The sequence below is a fragment of the Mytilus californianus genome, unplaced genomic scaffold, assembly GCF_021869535.1.
Source record: "Mytilus californianus isolate M0D057914Y unplaced genomic scaffold, xbMytCali1.0.p SCAF_2, whole genome shotgun sequence".
Lineage (NCBI taxonomy): Eukaryota > Metazoa > Mollusca > Bivalvia > Mytilida > Mytilidae > Mytilus > Mytilus californianus.
Window position 1 is genome coordinate 132,942,608 of NW_026262668.1, and position 15,929 is coordinate 132,958,536.

At 32.6% G+C, this 15,929-nt stretch overlaps 2 protein-coding genes across 2 annotated transcripts; both read left to right on the forward strand.

Moving 5' to 3' along the window:
• Positions 1–4,307: 4,307 nt before the first annotated feature.
• On the forward strand, positions 4,308–7,108 carry LOC127727819 (uncharacterized). Its single transcript, XM_052234934.1, has 2 exons — positions 4,308–4,311; positions 6,444–7,108. Exons 1-2 carry the CDS (start codon positions 4,308–4,310, stop codon positions 7,106–7,108), a joined length of 669 nt encoding a protein of 222 aa, XP_052090894.1.
• A 6,331-nt stretch (positions 7,109–13,439) lies between these two features.
• On the forward strand, positions 13,440–15,248 carry LOC127727820 (uncharacterized). Its single transcript, XM_052234935.1, has 3 exons — positions 13,440–13,459; positions 13,566–13,780; positions 14,561–15,248. The coding sequence occupies exons 1-3, from the start codon at positions 13,440–13,442 to the stop codon at positions 15,196–15,198; spliced, it is 873 nt and encodes a 290-aa protein (XP_052090895.1). The 3' UTR covers positions 15,199–15,248.
• The last annotated feature ends 681 nt before the right edge of the window (positions 15,249–15,929 follow it).

The window sequence follows — 15,929 nt, forward strand, 5'->3', positions numbered from 1 at the left end:
TTGTTTTCAAATTTTAGTGACACCGTCATAGAAAACGATTTAGCACATGCTTCTATTCTGAAAGAGGGACGAAAGATACCAGAGGGACAGTCAAACTCATAGATCGAAAACAAACTGACAACGCCATGGCCAAAAATAAAAAGACAAACAGACAAATATGAGCTTAATGTGTTTTTTGTTAGTTTTTTTTTTAATTTATGATAATATGAAAGTAATTGTCAGTTTGTGAGACCCTGAAAGGGATATTGTATTTTCTTTTGTTCTTACTGTTTCTTTTGTTTTCACATATACTATTACATTATAAAGACAAATTTTAGTGACATCGTCATAGAAAAGGCTGTAGCAAATGCTTCTATTCTTAAATATATGAGCTTAATGTGTTTTTTTGTTTGTTTGTTTTTCTTAACTTCTAATAATATGACCGTAATTGTCGGTTTGTGAGACTCTTAAAGTGATATTGTATTGTCTTTCTTTCTTTCTTTCTTTTTCTTTTTTAAACATATACTGTTAGATTATCAAGTCTTTAATAATCCTTGTCTTTATCAATCCTTGTGTAAGTAAATGTTTAACATTCTTGTTTTTTTTAACATCCCGTACAAATAAACTGTCAACAATTTATGTTTTTATCGAGTACTGCTTTAGGAAACTGTCAACATTCTATTGTTTTTAATACAAGTAAACTGTATACACTCTTATGTTTTTATCGATTCCTGTGTAAGTAAACTGTCAACACTTAATGTGTTTATCAATCCTTGTGCAAGTAAACTGTCAACATTAGAATGTCTTATGTGATTCTTGGTCAAGTAAAATATAAGCACTCTAGTATCTCTATCAATTCTTGTGTACGTAAACTGTGAGCACTCTAATATCTCTTTCAGTTCTTGTGTAAGTAAATTGTAAGCACTCTAATGTCTCTCAATCCTTGTTTAAGTAAACTGTCGGCGCTCTTTAGGTATTGAACCACTACTTCGGCCCGGTCAGAAAGAACATACAAGAAAGTAGTACATATTTTAAACAGAATAATTCCTACGCATAGCTGTAACTTTGTCAATAAGTAAAATATTTGGGTAATTTTGGTTTCAAATGAAAGCTTTAGGACTTAGGATCTCTGTAGAATCCTTGTTAAAAGTTTCTTTTGAATGATAAAAAAGTATATGAAATTAAGATAGAAGGGTATATTTGCCCTGTTGCTCAGTACTACTCAACTTCCGGGAACCGCTCTAATATGCAATTAAAGGTATGTTGTTTTTTTAGCACAGGTCAGGATAAGGTAAAGTTTTGACATGAAATGATTATCACTTTATTCAAACTTAATACAAAATAGCTATGCATGCTTGAAGTTTTAACATAGAAAGCAAGGAGGTTATGAATCAGTGGTGTGTGTAAGTAAACTGTTAACACTCTGATGTCTTTATCAATACTGATGTTAGTAAACTGTCAGCACTCTAATGACTGTCTCAATCCTTCTGTAAGTAAACGCTATTTCCTCCATATTATCTTCTCTATATTATAAAGTGAAAAAAAAGCCGATTCCTTTTACTACAATATGTTGGATAAAACTTATTTTGTTACACATCTACAAAATGTGTTTATTACCGGAACGAATGTAATACTACGGAAGCGTATTAGCGCCACACAACTTTTTTTTTATATTTCTTCCTACGTTTGCGTTATAACGCAAACCTTTGCGAAATAACGCAAACCTTTTGCGTTATAACGCAAACCTTTGCGACATAACGCAAACCTTTGCGAAATAACGGAAACATTTGCGTTATAACGCAAACATTTGCGTTATAATGCAAACATTTGCGTTATAAGCAAACATTTGTTTTATCTTATTTCTTATTTAAGATTCAAAGGAAGGAGCAGTTATTAATGGAGGAGGCTGCATATTTTATAATTTATCTATTTTGTACTCATTGCAAAGTAAAATGCTTTACTATTTGACTAATAATGAGCAGGATAATAGATATAAGAAGATGTGGTATGAGTGCCGATGAGAAAACTCTCCATCTAAGTTATAATTGGTAAAAGTAAACCATTATAGGTCAAAGTACGGTCTTCAACACGGAGCATTGGCTCACACCGAACATCAAGCTATACAGTGCCCCCCAAAATGATATACATGATAATATATGTACATATATTACAATGAAAATTTAGTAAATTAAAGTTATACCGAAGAAAAAAAAACAACCCTGCTAATAAAGCTATAGCCGAATATAAATATACTTCCAAAGTAAGCTCTCGTTTGAGGATTGTGTAAGGTTGGTTAACTACCCTTTTGCAATAAATGAATAAAATGAAGATGTTTGATTAATAAAATGTTTTCTTCATTAAAATTGCTACCAAGTTACCACACTAGATTGAAAATTTCATGACTTTTTATCAAAGAATCTTTATCATATTTTGAGATTTAAAAAACGATTTCTTACATCAAAATTAAAAAAGAAAAAAATCTTTCTTAATAATTCATTTTACAGCAGAAAGATCATTTTGTCTATTTGACTTGACAGTTTTACAATTGTATGACATTATTTTTGATCTACTTAATCAAAATTTTAAAAATGTTGGCCTTTCAAATAAAATATGCCTATAACATTTCTATTTTCTTGTTAAATTATATACTTTTCTGATTCCTATGCATATTTATTATAATGACTTTGCCTTGTATTTATGGTTCTTTTCCTAACTAAATCACAACAGAAATTTAATGACAGACGGACATATATACAAAACTTAATGAATAATTGAAATCAAGATGTTTGCGTTATAACGCAAAGGTTTGCGTTATTTCGCAAATGTTTGCGTTATAACGCAAAGGTTTGCGTTATATCGCAAATGTTTGCGTTATAACGCAAATGTTTGCGTTATAACGCAAAAGGTTTGAGTTATAACGCAAAGGTTTGCGTTATAACGCAAAAGGTTTGCGCTATAACGCAAAGGTTTGCGTTATATCGGAAAGGTTTGCGTTATAACGCAAAAAAGTTTGCGTTATATCGCAAATGTTTGCGTTATAACGCAAAGGTTTGCGTTATATCGCAAAGGTTTGCGTTATATCTCAAATGTTTGCGTTATAACGCAAAACCTTTTGCGTTATATCGCAAAGATAGGAAGAAAATTATAAAAAAAAAATTGTGTGGCGCTAATACGCTTCCGTATAATACACCTTTCAATTATATTTTTCTTAAAAATTTTCTTGATAAAATTACTGACTTTTTTTAATAGGACAAACAAAATGTTAATGACTCTCAATCCTTGTGTAAGAAAGGAAATAGGTCTCTTATGACTGTTTCAATCCTTCTGAAAGTAAACTGTTAGCACTCTAATGTCTGTCTTAATTCTTGTGTAAGTTAATTTCAACACTCTAATGGTGTCTTAATCTTTGTGCAAGTAAACTGGCAGCCATATAATTTCTTTATCATTCCTGGTGTAAGTATTCCTGGTGTAATTAAACCTTTAGTACTCTAATTCTTTTTTTCAATTACTTCAAATTTTTAGCAATCTAATATCTTATCAATCTTTGTGCAAATAAACTGTCAGCACTCTACTGTCTTTATAAGTTCATTTCTTGTATAAGTAAATGTTTATTACTCTAATGGCTCTTAGGTTCCTTTCATTACCTACTTATGTCATGGTTAAACATCATAGACATTTTTATAGCAGCTGATCATATAGTACTTTAATCTAATAGCTTAAAATCTAGTTGGCATAAAAAAGGTCATGTTCATGTGTGAAATTTCAATCTAGAACCGTAACTACCATTGACTGTGAAATATATACATTACACAAATGTTTAGATTAAAGCATTGAATTGTATATTATATACAATATAGTACAAAATTTAGCCTCAGAGTGCCAGAACTTAAAATAACTTTTATATATTCTATAGAGTCAAGATTGTCTCCGAACGAAAGTGCCGGACTTCTAAAAAAACTTAAATCTGTTGGGAAGTGGATCATATAAGAAATGTCAATCCAAAAACAGTATATTATCACAAAACACTTACAGTTTCTTCTTTCTAATATAACCATTATTATTTCCAATAATATTAAATTTGATTGTTTTTCAGGATAACGCCAATACTTGAAAAACACGAAGCGCTACTTCTAATGTTCCTTGGTTTTGGAGGTCTATCCATCACTCTTGGTATAGTCCACTTTGCAGTACGCCGATATATTTATCGTGACGCACACAGCTTGGATACAGTTTTTGACGCCGGTGGGAAAGTGACATTAGGTCTTACAGCTGTCACAGTTGCTTCGCAACTGTTATGGCCGGCTGACTTTCTACAAAGTGCTACAATCATGAGTAAGGTGAGAAAACTTCAAAGTTGAACAGCTAAAGAGGGTTGTTATATGGAGAGCAATATACCCTAAAATGCATAAATGGTGTAATTGTCAATTAAGTCCAAAATTATGTTAAAAATGTTACCGGTATTGCGTCGCAAACTTGATTTGTAAATCATCAACAATTCTCATACATACCAAATATGTATGACATAAACAAATCTTTGGAAAAGTACAATTTTAGAAATGCAATTAAACCAATTAGCCAAATAACAATGTATCAAATTCCCTTCGAATTTCATTAAGTTATGTTCAGACAGTGGATTTTTGTGACCTCAAGTTCGATAAAGTTGGCATCTCCTACTATCAATGCATCCTCGTGTAATATTGTCCCAATCTCATGTCCAAAAACATGAAAAAAAAGTAATGGATATGTAGGATCTTTCATAGCGTTTATCTTATAAGGTATACGCTATCTATGCGCATCTGCAAGTGAAATCTCCATACAAAGACTATGTTCTGAAATATCGTATTAACCTAGATACGTATCCCATTCACTTAGAAAGAGCACGTATTATTGTCCAGAATGGAAAAGTTAAAAAGAAAAACTGAAAATCAGTAACTTTGTCTTAAATCCTAATGATGAGTCCCTACAAAAAACCTTGAAATGAAGCAGACTCTATATTCTTTGTGTTTTATATTTTGTATTACTAGTATTTATGTATTTCTAGTGATATGTGAGCTCTTATTATTTTGTTTAAAACCATTTTGCAACTTGAATCAAGCTAGCGAACAATTGTAGCGAACAATTAGCTAGCGAACAATAAGAAGGTATAACTAAAAACATGATCAATACAGGCTTCGTTGTAGTAATTTATGAATGTTATTATATTCCAGACAGGACTTGGAGGCTCATTATTTTATGCTTTATCCATTGTGTTGGATATTCTAATGTTCCCTTTACTTTCATTAACACTTAAGACTAAGGCACCGGGTGCTAAAACTTTCCTTCAGGTAAATATATATATTTGTACTTACTTTCTGCTCCATCAGTACATAACATGATATTTTCCATAGCAGATGTATTTTCAGCCGTACTTCCTAATATCAACCTCAGGCTCGATAGTTGGTAGCGACCGGGGACTAATGATACATCTGATAAGGAAATGTTGATGTCCTGATCTCTCTATCACACAATTAGAAAAAAATAAATGTATTGATATGTTTTATTTAAAACAATATCAACTTCAACTACATACTATAGATTGATGTTATACTACAAATCAGTACTGTAGGTCGCTTGTTATGTATATTCAGAAATATTAAACTATAAACATAGCCTCTTTCCTGAGGTTTAAGTATTTTTTAATGGAAAAGGGATAAATAGACACATCTAAAATAGAACTAAATAGGTCGTTAATTACCCCCGTAGTAAAACAAATTGGTGGAATTTGAAATTTGAATTATTTTAATAGCAAATTCTCTAACCATTTGGGTATGTTTTATATACTCTATGATGTGTCATGCATTTTTCATAAAATACATTGTTTGTATATTTGGTTGTTCATCATTTTTGCTTTTTTTCACAGAACAAGTTGTGACTAATTTCCCAGATTATCCGAGTGATGTCAAATTTGAATGCGATAATAATGCGGACTGATACCTGATAAAAAAAATTGAAACAGGAGATAAATGAATACATGTATCAAAAAGAGAGTAAAATTGATTCTAGAAAAGATCTGCCATCAAAACAAAACACCTATATATAGAACAATGACATTATCTATCAAAATCTTTGACTGGGTTTATCCTTCTATGACATGAATGAAATATATTGTTATATGTCAATAAGGCAGAACCTACAAACAATATACAACAGAAATAATAACAGAGAGAGGTCAACATAAGTCTTAAATAATATAACATATTCAAAACAAAACAGAAATAAAAAAAAAGGTAAAATAACAAAAATACTGAACTCCAAGGGAAATTCAAATCGGAAAGTCCTTTAAAATGGCAAATCCGAAGCTCAAATACATCAAACGAAACATAAAACGTTTCCGGGGAACCGTCATTGTAACCATGTGCTAACAATTTCCGCAGATTTAGACAGAAATATTGACATAAAGTCAGTCATACTATTGTTTTGTTAAGTCTACGATATTTTTTGTAAATTTCAGATTATTTACGCACGCTTTGGAAAAGGAACACATATTATGTTTTGTTGTATTGCACTTTTTGCTAATTCAATAACAGTGATGATGATTATCTTAGCAGCTAAAGCCGCCATTTATGTTCTAGTGAAGGATGTTTCGGATGAAATGATTCTTCTGTTGTTGGCTTTTCTTTTTGGTTCTTATTGTTTTATCGGTGGACTTGGTACAGCCTTTTACATATCATATTTTAACACGGCTTTAACATTCGTTAGTGTTCTAGTGTTTATTGTACATGTAACATATAAAGAAACTGATAACATTTTCGTAATGAAGGAAAATATGTACGAGGCCATGAAATGTATACACGGTCCTGATGGTAATTATGAAAACTCATTTATGACATTTAGATCTCGAGGAGGTGTGATAATTGGAGTAGTTATGTTTCTTATGTCAACATCGGTGGCTTTTGTAGACCAAGCAAACTGGCAAAGTCGAATTGCCGCCAAGCCCTTCCAGGGTGTTGCAGGCTTTTTTATTGCTGCCTACCTGTGGTTTGCTATTCCATTAACAATTACCATTACGTCAACTACAGTTTACATGTCCATGAGCTATCAGAATGGAACACATCTGTTAAGTCCTTTGGATATAGATTCAGGTAGGTGAATACTTAATTTTATGGCTTATTTAGTTTTCACATGTATACTTATCAAGGGTTAGTTATGTACATGGTGTCAAATATAAACACATATGACTGACTCGGCTACTATCAAATGTAACGCAATTCGCAAATCTTTAGAACCGCGATTTCGATAAGACGGAGTCATATATATTTGAGGAATTAAAATACACTGTCTAAATACCGAAATGTCAAATATGATTGCAGACTTTTATGTATATCATTCAACCAATCGAATTAGAATTGAAATAACCGTTATTATCTTTATATTTGCATACATCGATTTTCCGGCTCCGCTTTTTGTGTTTGCGAATGATTAACGTCAACAAGTTTAAATTCAATCAAGTTGCATTTAGTATAACATTTAAAGATTTTCTTTTCGATCCCTAAATAAAAGAATTTTGGGCTCATGCAATATGTACTGGAAATGTGAAGATATGATTGAAGCTTTAAATTTTCTCCTGGACAACATATGTACGTTTCGGCGATAAAGTGTATCGACAGGTAGTAGGTATTCATATGAACACTAATTGCGCCCCTTTAAAAGTAGATCTTTCCTATATTGCTATTAATTACAGTGTATGGCCAAAATCAGTGAAGACACGTCATTGTTACATTTGGTTGACACATTCAACAATACCTACCGTTATCTTGATGATATTTTTTCATTAAAATAACCCAGAGTTCTCTAAATATACTACCGAAATATACCCAATGGATCTTACTTTAAATAAATCGAACATACACAGCAGTAGTTGTCCTTTTCTAGATTTAGACATTTCAATTTCTAAAGGGAAACTCCATACAAACATTTACCACAAAAGAGACGATTTTTCATTCCCTATTGTTAATTTTCCTTTTTTAGACGGCGATGTTCCTTTGGCTCCATCATACGGTGTTTATATATCCCAACTCGTTCGTTATGCCCGTGTGTGTAGTGATGTCATAGATTTGATCGAACGTAATCAATGCATCACTAGTAAATTATTAAGTCAGGGATTTCGTTACCATAAATTACTTAAAACTTTTACTAAATTCTTTCATAGAAACAAAGATTTGATTACTAAATTTGGCTGTACCTGTAGAAAACTTATTAAAAACGGTATTTCACATCCTAAATTTTACGGTAATATTGTAATAAAAGCGCGGAAATCACTATGTGATCCGTGTAAACTTATCGAACCTTTAAACAAACTTATTAGTGAAAGTTATCTTATTAATGTTGTAATAATATCTTTGAATATTGTTTTCATTGGCACTAACATCGATTTTGTCATCAACAAATTAAAACATAGCTAAATTTGTATTCTTTTCGAATGTTTTTTGGGATGTATATATACACATCCACGTTTATTTTCTATTTAGAAATTGTTTTATCTATATATAACATCATACATATTTATTATAAGGTTAAATCCTAACTATCCTACTGCCTGACGTTACTTTTATTTTGGAATTGCACAAGTCATGTCTTCTTTGACTGTCCATGGCGTTTAAACACTAAATCCCTCCCTGGGATGGGTTTTAATTGATTTTAGTCTCTGATGCATGATTTTTTATTATTAATTGTTTTTGGCTTTTAACTAGCTTTCAGTAACTGCGAGTACTCTCAAATCGTAGTTTCGTGTTAATTTGACCTGTTGACACAATTTGTAATGCATTTCTGTTATTCAATGTTTACTTATTTTGTGTTATATCTCGCCTTACAATTTTTAATGTGTACCGACTTTGATAAGTATTTAGTATGACGATAAATTTTCACTTCTTCAATCGTACTATGAACAACAAATTTATTTTGTAAAAATGTTTCGGTACTCCTTACAATAAAATTATTATATTTAAATTTTCCTGTGTACGTTAGTTCATTTTGTCCTAGGTTAAAGTTGTCTTTTTGACATTAATACATCTTTTTTATTTATATTGTGTCATAGATCAAACTTATTCGTACAGTGTATATTTACTTGTTTTTGTGAATATATCTTTTTGGTCGAGTTAAGCCATTTCAATTGATATTTTATTGTGTGTCTTTTTATGTTGTAATGTTACACCACTGTTTCAGGTTAGGATGAAGGATGGCGCATGTTAAAACGTTTAAACCCGCTGCATTTTTATGCACCTCTCCTAAGTCAGGAGCCTGTTGTTCAGTGGTTGCCGTTTGTTGGTGTAGTTCATAAGTGTTTCTCGTTTTTTGTTTTTTTTATAGATTAGACTGTTGGTTTTCCTGTTTGAATTATTTAACACTAGTCATTTTGGGGTCCTTTATAGCTTGCTGTTCGGTGTGAGCCAAGGTTCGTGTTGAAGGCCGTACTTTGACCTATAATTATTTACTTTTTACACATTGTGACTTGGATGGATAGTTGTCTCATTGGCACTCATACCACATCTTCTTATTTATATATATACAAGCAATATGAAAGGAAAAACATATTGAAATCATAATTGATTGTAGTCTGGGCTTCACTTCCAGTGGCAGATATTCCAATCATATTTAGCATAAAGATACGTTGAATAATTTATCAACCAACGCCAAAAACCAACCTGATACAACTACCAGTGGAAAATAGTGTCATGCTGGATAAATTCGATACGAAACAGTACAAAAATTAACTTTTCCATCCCTCACGAAGAGCTTTTGCTCGATTTACCATTGTTTACATATTTGGAAATAGTGATGTATTTCTGAAAAGAGAGGCGAAAGATACCAAAGGGATATTCAAAGTCATAAGTTGTAAACAAACTGACAATGTCATGGCAAAAAACTCAAATCGATCAAAGGACAAAAAAGGATGAAAGACTGCATAACATGAACCTCAACAACAATCATTTATTTCATCTTAATATGGAAATTATATTTGCCGCTATCATTCATCCGTCCACCATTTTACCTCATTTAATGTTGGATACATTGCTAGTAAAATTACGTTTTTTTGTTTTGATTGTTTATTCTACTTTTGCTGAAATTTAAGTTAGGGTCTAGGGTCTAAGTTAAGCCAATTCAATTTCATGAAATCATTTTTATTTGAGAATTTTTTTTCAAACAGAAGGTTTAATGTTTTAAACGCTGAACTCATTACCTTCATTTAGGGCTTCCCCTTTATCAATTGTGCGACAGGTGGATATGTACAGATCTTAATCAGAATCAATATCTTGTGCGTAAAACATCATGATTTTAAATAGTATGAATCAGCCTGACATTATTTCGTTTGGATAATTATTTCGTTAGGTTGCTGCCTTTTTTATGGTAACACACATGTCCTTTTATTCATCCGAAAATGCTTTTTTTTTTACTAGCAAATAATACGCGCTTCAGAAGATATGTTCAGAAGCAGCAACTTCACCCCCAAACTGCGAAACCAGAAATATTTACTTAGCATATTCCATTGCTATATGCTAGTTTTATGACAATTTGGAAAGTCTTGTGGTCCGCTGATTTTAGCCATTTTAGTCGATTGCGATTAAAAAGAATGTCTTGTTGTGCTCAATATTATTTCGTCATTCACTTATTTTTAGGATATATTACTCCATATGTAATAGAAGCTGTGATGGGTAAGACAGGAGCTTACATGTTGATTACCATGGTAACGATGGCATTGATGTCCACAGGTTCAGGGGAAGTAATGGGTGTATCATCGATAATAGTCTATGATATTTATAAGGTTTATATCCATCCATACAGGTAATTTGTAACAAATGGCAGATTATTGTTTATTTCTTTGTACAGGCTTTTTTTTTAATGGCCCCGCCACAAAGTGGTCGGGACCATATATTTTTACCCTTGTCCGTCATTCCGTCATTCCTTCATTCCGCAAGGAACAATTATACGAACTTTTTTTTCTGAACGCCTTCTTATATTGAGCTTCAAGCTTGTTTTGCGAGCGGTGCCATTCGTGTCGTTCGGACACATCTAGTTTATTTTGTAATTTAGTCACTTCAGCTTTTTTTCCTCCTCATACATATCTTTGTTACGAAGGAGACTCTATTTGTAAACCAGTTCGAACGTGTACTAAGCTCTGATAATATCGTTGTCTTGGAAGTAGAAAGGGTTAATTACTTAGGATTGCTACTAGTTCATATAATTGTCTTCCCTTCCTGATAGCTAGTATGTTCCACCTTTTCAACTTTGTGGAAGTCATTGCCTTTTTCTGATCAATGATGTACTCACTTTTGTGTTTTTGTTGTGTCGTTGTTCTCCTCTTATATTTGATGCGTTTCCCTCAGTTTTAGTTTGTAACCCGGATTTGTTTTTATCTCTATCGATTTATGAGTTTCGAACAGCGGTATACTACTGTTGCCTTTATTTGTAGCTTCTTTTGGATAGTCTGTTCGCTTTCAAGTTCAAGGGAGTGGATGTGTGGCCTCATAATTCTTGCAAGTGTTTTGGTTTTTAGATATATTCATTTCAGGTTGAAAAATAATACTGATAAAACAAATTCGGTATATATTCAGAAATGTGCTTTAAATTCAAAACTGTCTCACAAGAGCTCTCGTGCTTTAATTATGATGATAATCACAATAAACTGCAGTAAGAACCGATGATTTTTACTTTTAACTTGATTCAAGGAACCTTTATAAATTCTGCACTCGTTCACTTTGTTTGAAAAATTGTTTTTATTGTTTACAGAGAATACCTATCAAGTTGAATCATTATGAAGTTAAGCCATACATTGTGATTCATAACATTAAAGAAAAAAATATCTTATTAAAGCCATCAGAATACAAAACACCCGACAATGTACCTCATCTCCAACATTAGTGTCAAGTTAAAAAAGTAATAAATTCCAATGGGAACCAATTATGCCCCTCTTCTTACCGACTTGTTTCTTTATTATTATGAGGCTGACTTCATACGGGAACTTTTTAGGAAGAAAGATAAGAAGTTAGCAATATCCTTTAACTTTACGTACCGCTATAAAGATGTTGTTCTCTCACTAAATTGTTGAACGAATCTTTCCCATCGAACTAGAGATAAAGGATACTACTGATACAGTTAAGTCTGCCTCATATCTTGACTTACATTTAGAAATTGACAATGAGGGTCGGTTGAAAACAAAACTTTACGACAAAAGAGATGATTTCAGCTTCCGAATTGTGAACTTTCCATTTCTATGTAGCAACATTCCAGCAGCGCCTGCATACGGAGTATATATCTCCCAATTGATACGATATTCCGGGGCTTGTATTTCCTATCATGATTTCCTTGATAGAGGATTGCTGCTCACAAGGAAGCTATTTAACCAAGAGTTCCAAATGGTGAAGTTGAAATCATCCCTTCGTAAATTTTACGGATACCATCACGAGTTGGTTGACCGTTATGGAATAACCGTTTCACAGATGATATCGGATATGTTCCTTATGTCGTAACTACAATACCCTTCCCTTTTCACGAATGTGACCTACCGAATTAGACTTTTTATCGGATTTGTAATAACATAAGCAACACGACGGGTGCCACATGTGGAGCAGGATCTGCTTACCCTTCCGGAGCACCTGAGATCACCCCCAGTTTTGGTGGGGTTCGTGTTGCTTAGTCTTTAGTTTTCTATGTTGTGTCATCTGTGCTATTATTTGTCTGTTTGTCTTTTTATTTTTTGGCCATGGCGTTGTCAGTTTGTTTTCGATCTATGAGTTTGACTGTCCCTCTGGTATCTTTCGTCCCTCTTTTATAATTTCTTTGCTTGTACAAGTAGTGGATTTTTTTAAAGTCTAAATGGTAATGTTACGGCTACAACAGATATGGTGATTCTTTTATCAATACTATCAGTAGTCGAATACATATGATGCTACACTAGTATGTTTATATTGATTTTAACACTTACCTTGACCATTGGCAGGAAAGGTATTAATATAACACAGTGTCCTATGTGCGGGAAACAAAAGACGCATACAGATGAAAAAGGAAACTCAGACCAGACCTGTAAATGTCCCTCTGTTTTTTCATGTAAAGCCTGTAAAAAAGATGTTGTTGTCAGACTAAAGGCTCAGCAATTTATGCATCCTTACGAATGTAGTGTCCATGGTAGTTAAGTATAATTTATAGTGCGACTAAAAATATAATCACAAATAAGAAAAAAATGTTTATACAAGAATAAAATAGACTTGATTTGTCAGTGACATATAGCTACACATCACACATCTTAAAGCAATAACGTAAACATTGAACAAATTTATTAAAAGCTGGTGATATCGATATTGTACTTGATTGTGTTTGTAGAAATTTACCTTCCTATGGGTATACCTTCCTCAATCCGGCTTATTTATTGCACAGTGTATCAAACATTCGGATTCAAAGCACTGGTCATTTTGACATCTGCCCTAATCATGCCGGATATGCTTTCTCAGTAATTGTAAAAAACGAATGATATTATTCCCTTTTAAGGAAAGTTCAATTGCCCATGATTTAGTGGTTTTGTATGTTTATCTACTTATTTATTTTTATTTGTTTAGGTATCGGCGATATGAAGACGAACTATTACACTACAAAAGCTGGTGCATGATATGGATAACAATTGGTATAGTGCCATATGGACTCATCATTCTTAACAGTGGTGTAAATTTAAACTGGGTTATGTTCACACTGCAGGGAGTTCTTAACGCATTTCCCTTTCCACTTCTAATGACTGTTGTATGGTCAAAGTGTACCGCAAAAGCTGTAATTACAGGTAAAAACAGATGTATTCTTTTGATTTTAGTACAAGATTCATTTTTGCCAAAATATGGCCTTGTATTTATACTTTATCATAATTATCAAAACCATCACAATTTGGTTCTTAAATGGATCTATTGCAAAAGCCTTGATACTAAGTAAAGCAGATATTATCATAAAAGTACATTTCAGGTTCCAAAGTCAGCATATTTTGGAGATGTTGTCAAAAATCGATATTGAGCATTTTTCGGACCTAATAGCTTCAGGAAAACATTGCCCGCAACCTATAATCCAACATGACTTTCAATCAAAAGGTCGCAAGGTCTAAATTGAATCCATAGACACAACACTTTTCTGGATCGGGATTGCAGCCAGAGTTAACTTTTTCAAAAACTGTTATGAATTATGGAAAATTTTTAAAAAACCTGACATTTCCGGAGCACATGAGATCAAAACATTTTTTGGTGGGGTTCGTGTTACTCTGTCTATAGTTTTTTATGTTGTGTTTTGTGAATTATTGTATGTCTTTTTTGCCGTTTTTTTATTTTTGCCAGGGCATTCTCTTTTACAACACAAATAAGGCAAAGTGAGGGGTCATAACTATTTCCGTCTACAGGTAAGTCACTCACTATATTTTAAAAATTGATTTATAAGGTTCACGTTTTCATCACTTTTATAGTATTTGTCGCATCTATTAACGTTCATCCATGAAATTGAATTTTGGTCATTGGCAAATAGAAGATGTGTGCGTGGTAATAGTCAATTCCGTAATCTACAATTTGTTTATTCCTTGTAGGTAGTATAATGGGAGCATTTGCATATTTCGCTGGAGTACTAATTGTAGCCGAATTAGTGTATGAAGGAGGTTTAGGTAACTTTCTAACCAATACTTCCGCAGATTACAGCATATTAGGGGGAATAACTTCCGCTGTAATCATGAGTGTCAGCTGCACAATAATCATATCGCTCTGTTCACATAATATCAAGACAAAACAAGATGCAGACAGAATTTGGGATAAAACTCTATCAATTGACAATCCTTTAAATCCTTGGAGATACATTTACGGAGAAGAACTTGCAAATATAAATGTTTCAGAAAACACTAAGATAAATACAACCCATATGACCAAAATTTTCAGAAACGCACGGATACTGGCAGTAGTGGGTGGTTTGATAAGTTTTGTTATATTTGGAGTAGTCATTCCTGCCAACGTTTTATCATTAGAAATATTGACCTTTGATCAGTTTTCATCATGGACGTTTGCCTGCCAGACATGGGTAATGATTGCTGCTGCGTTTGCTATAGTAGTGCCTCCTGTCGAGGAAATAGTGCAGATTGTAAGGTTCTATATCAGGAACAAGTCAAACGAGTTTCTTAATAAGGAAGAAAATACGCTATCTGGAAGTATGCAAAGCTTAGTAGATATAAACTAGAGAGTGTTACATCGGAAATTTATTTGAGAGATAATGTAGTATAATAAATATAATATGATATAGTAAAACGTTTGTTAGAGTTATCTCTTTTTGTATGTGCACAACAGTGGTACTTACTAACAAAGTTTAACCCATTATTTTGGAACATTTGATAACTTTCGTTTTTTCAGATGTGATGAGCGGCGTTGTGTGAAACTTATCTCTCTTTGAATTGGTGTACAAAAGTAAGACTTTCAAACATGAGCATCATAGTTTATGTGGGGAATCAAATTTTCAATATAATGATAAAATGGGAGAAGAAAACCCGAAACAATAATTTAAAGAACATGTAGACAACACCATGGCCAAAAGAAAAAGAACCAAACGACTAACAGTGCACAAAACACTACCAGAAAAATAACGATTGCACAGCAAAAAAAAAAACTTGCAGCAGGATATTCTTGTGCGTGTTAAAATTGCCTCAAATTGTACAGTTAAAGTCTTATTACACTTAAAAGAATATTTAAAATTTTTCAAAAGGGAGCTTACGTTCACCAACCCCAACAATAATATAAAATATAAAGTACATAAATCCAAGCATACTTGAGTTAATGCGCGACATGTTAATTGTCTTAAATCTGATGGTTAAAGTTCCATAGCTCTGGAATGAACATCTACCAATCCAAACTATAATGAAAAGTTTCAAGTAAATAAATTTTCATTATACTTGAGTTATTTTGCGACATGTGCAA

What these genes read in the sequence shown, in the direction of transcription:
- LOC127727820 (XM_052234935.1), top strand. Translation starts at nt 13,440, where the DNA reads ATGCCGGATATGCTTTCTCA. An exon ending in ATGCCGGATATGCTTTCTCA is followed by an intron (nt 13,460 to 13,565) that starts GTAATTGTAAAA and finishes TTATTTGTTTAG; the next exon opens with GTATCGGCGATATGAAGACG. An exon ending in CGCAAAAGCTGTAATTACAG is followed by an intron (nt 13,781 to 14,560) that starts GTAAAAACAGAT and finishes TATTCCTTGTAG; the next exon opens with GTAGTATAATGGGAGCATTT.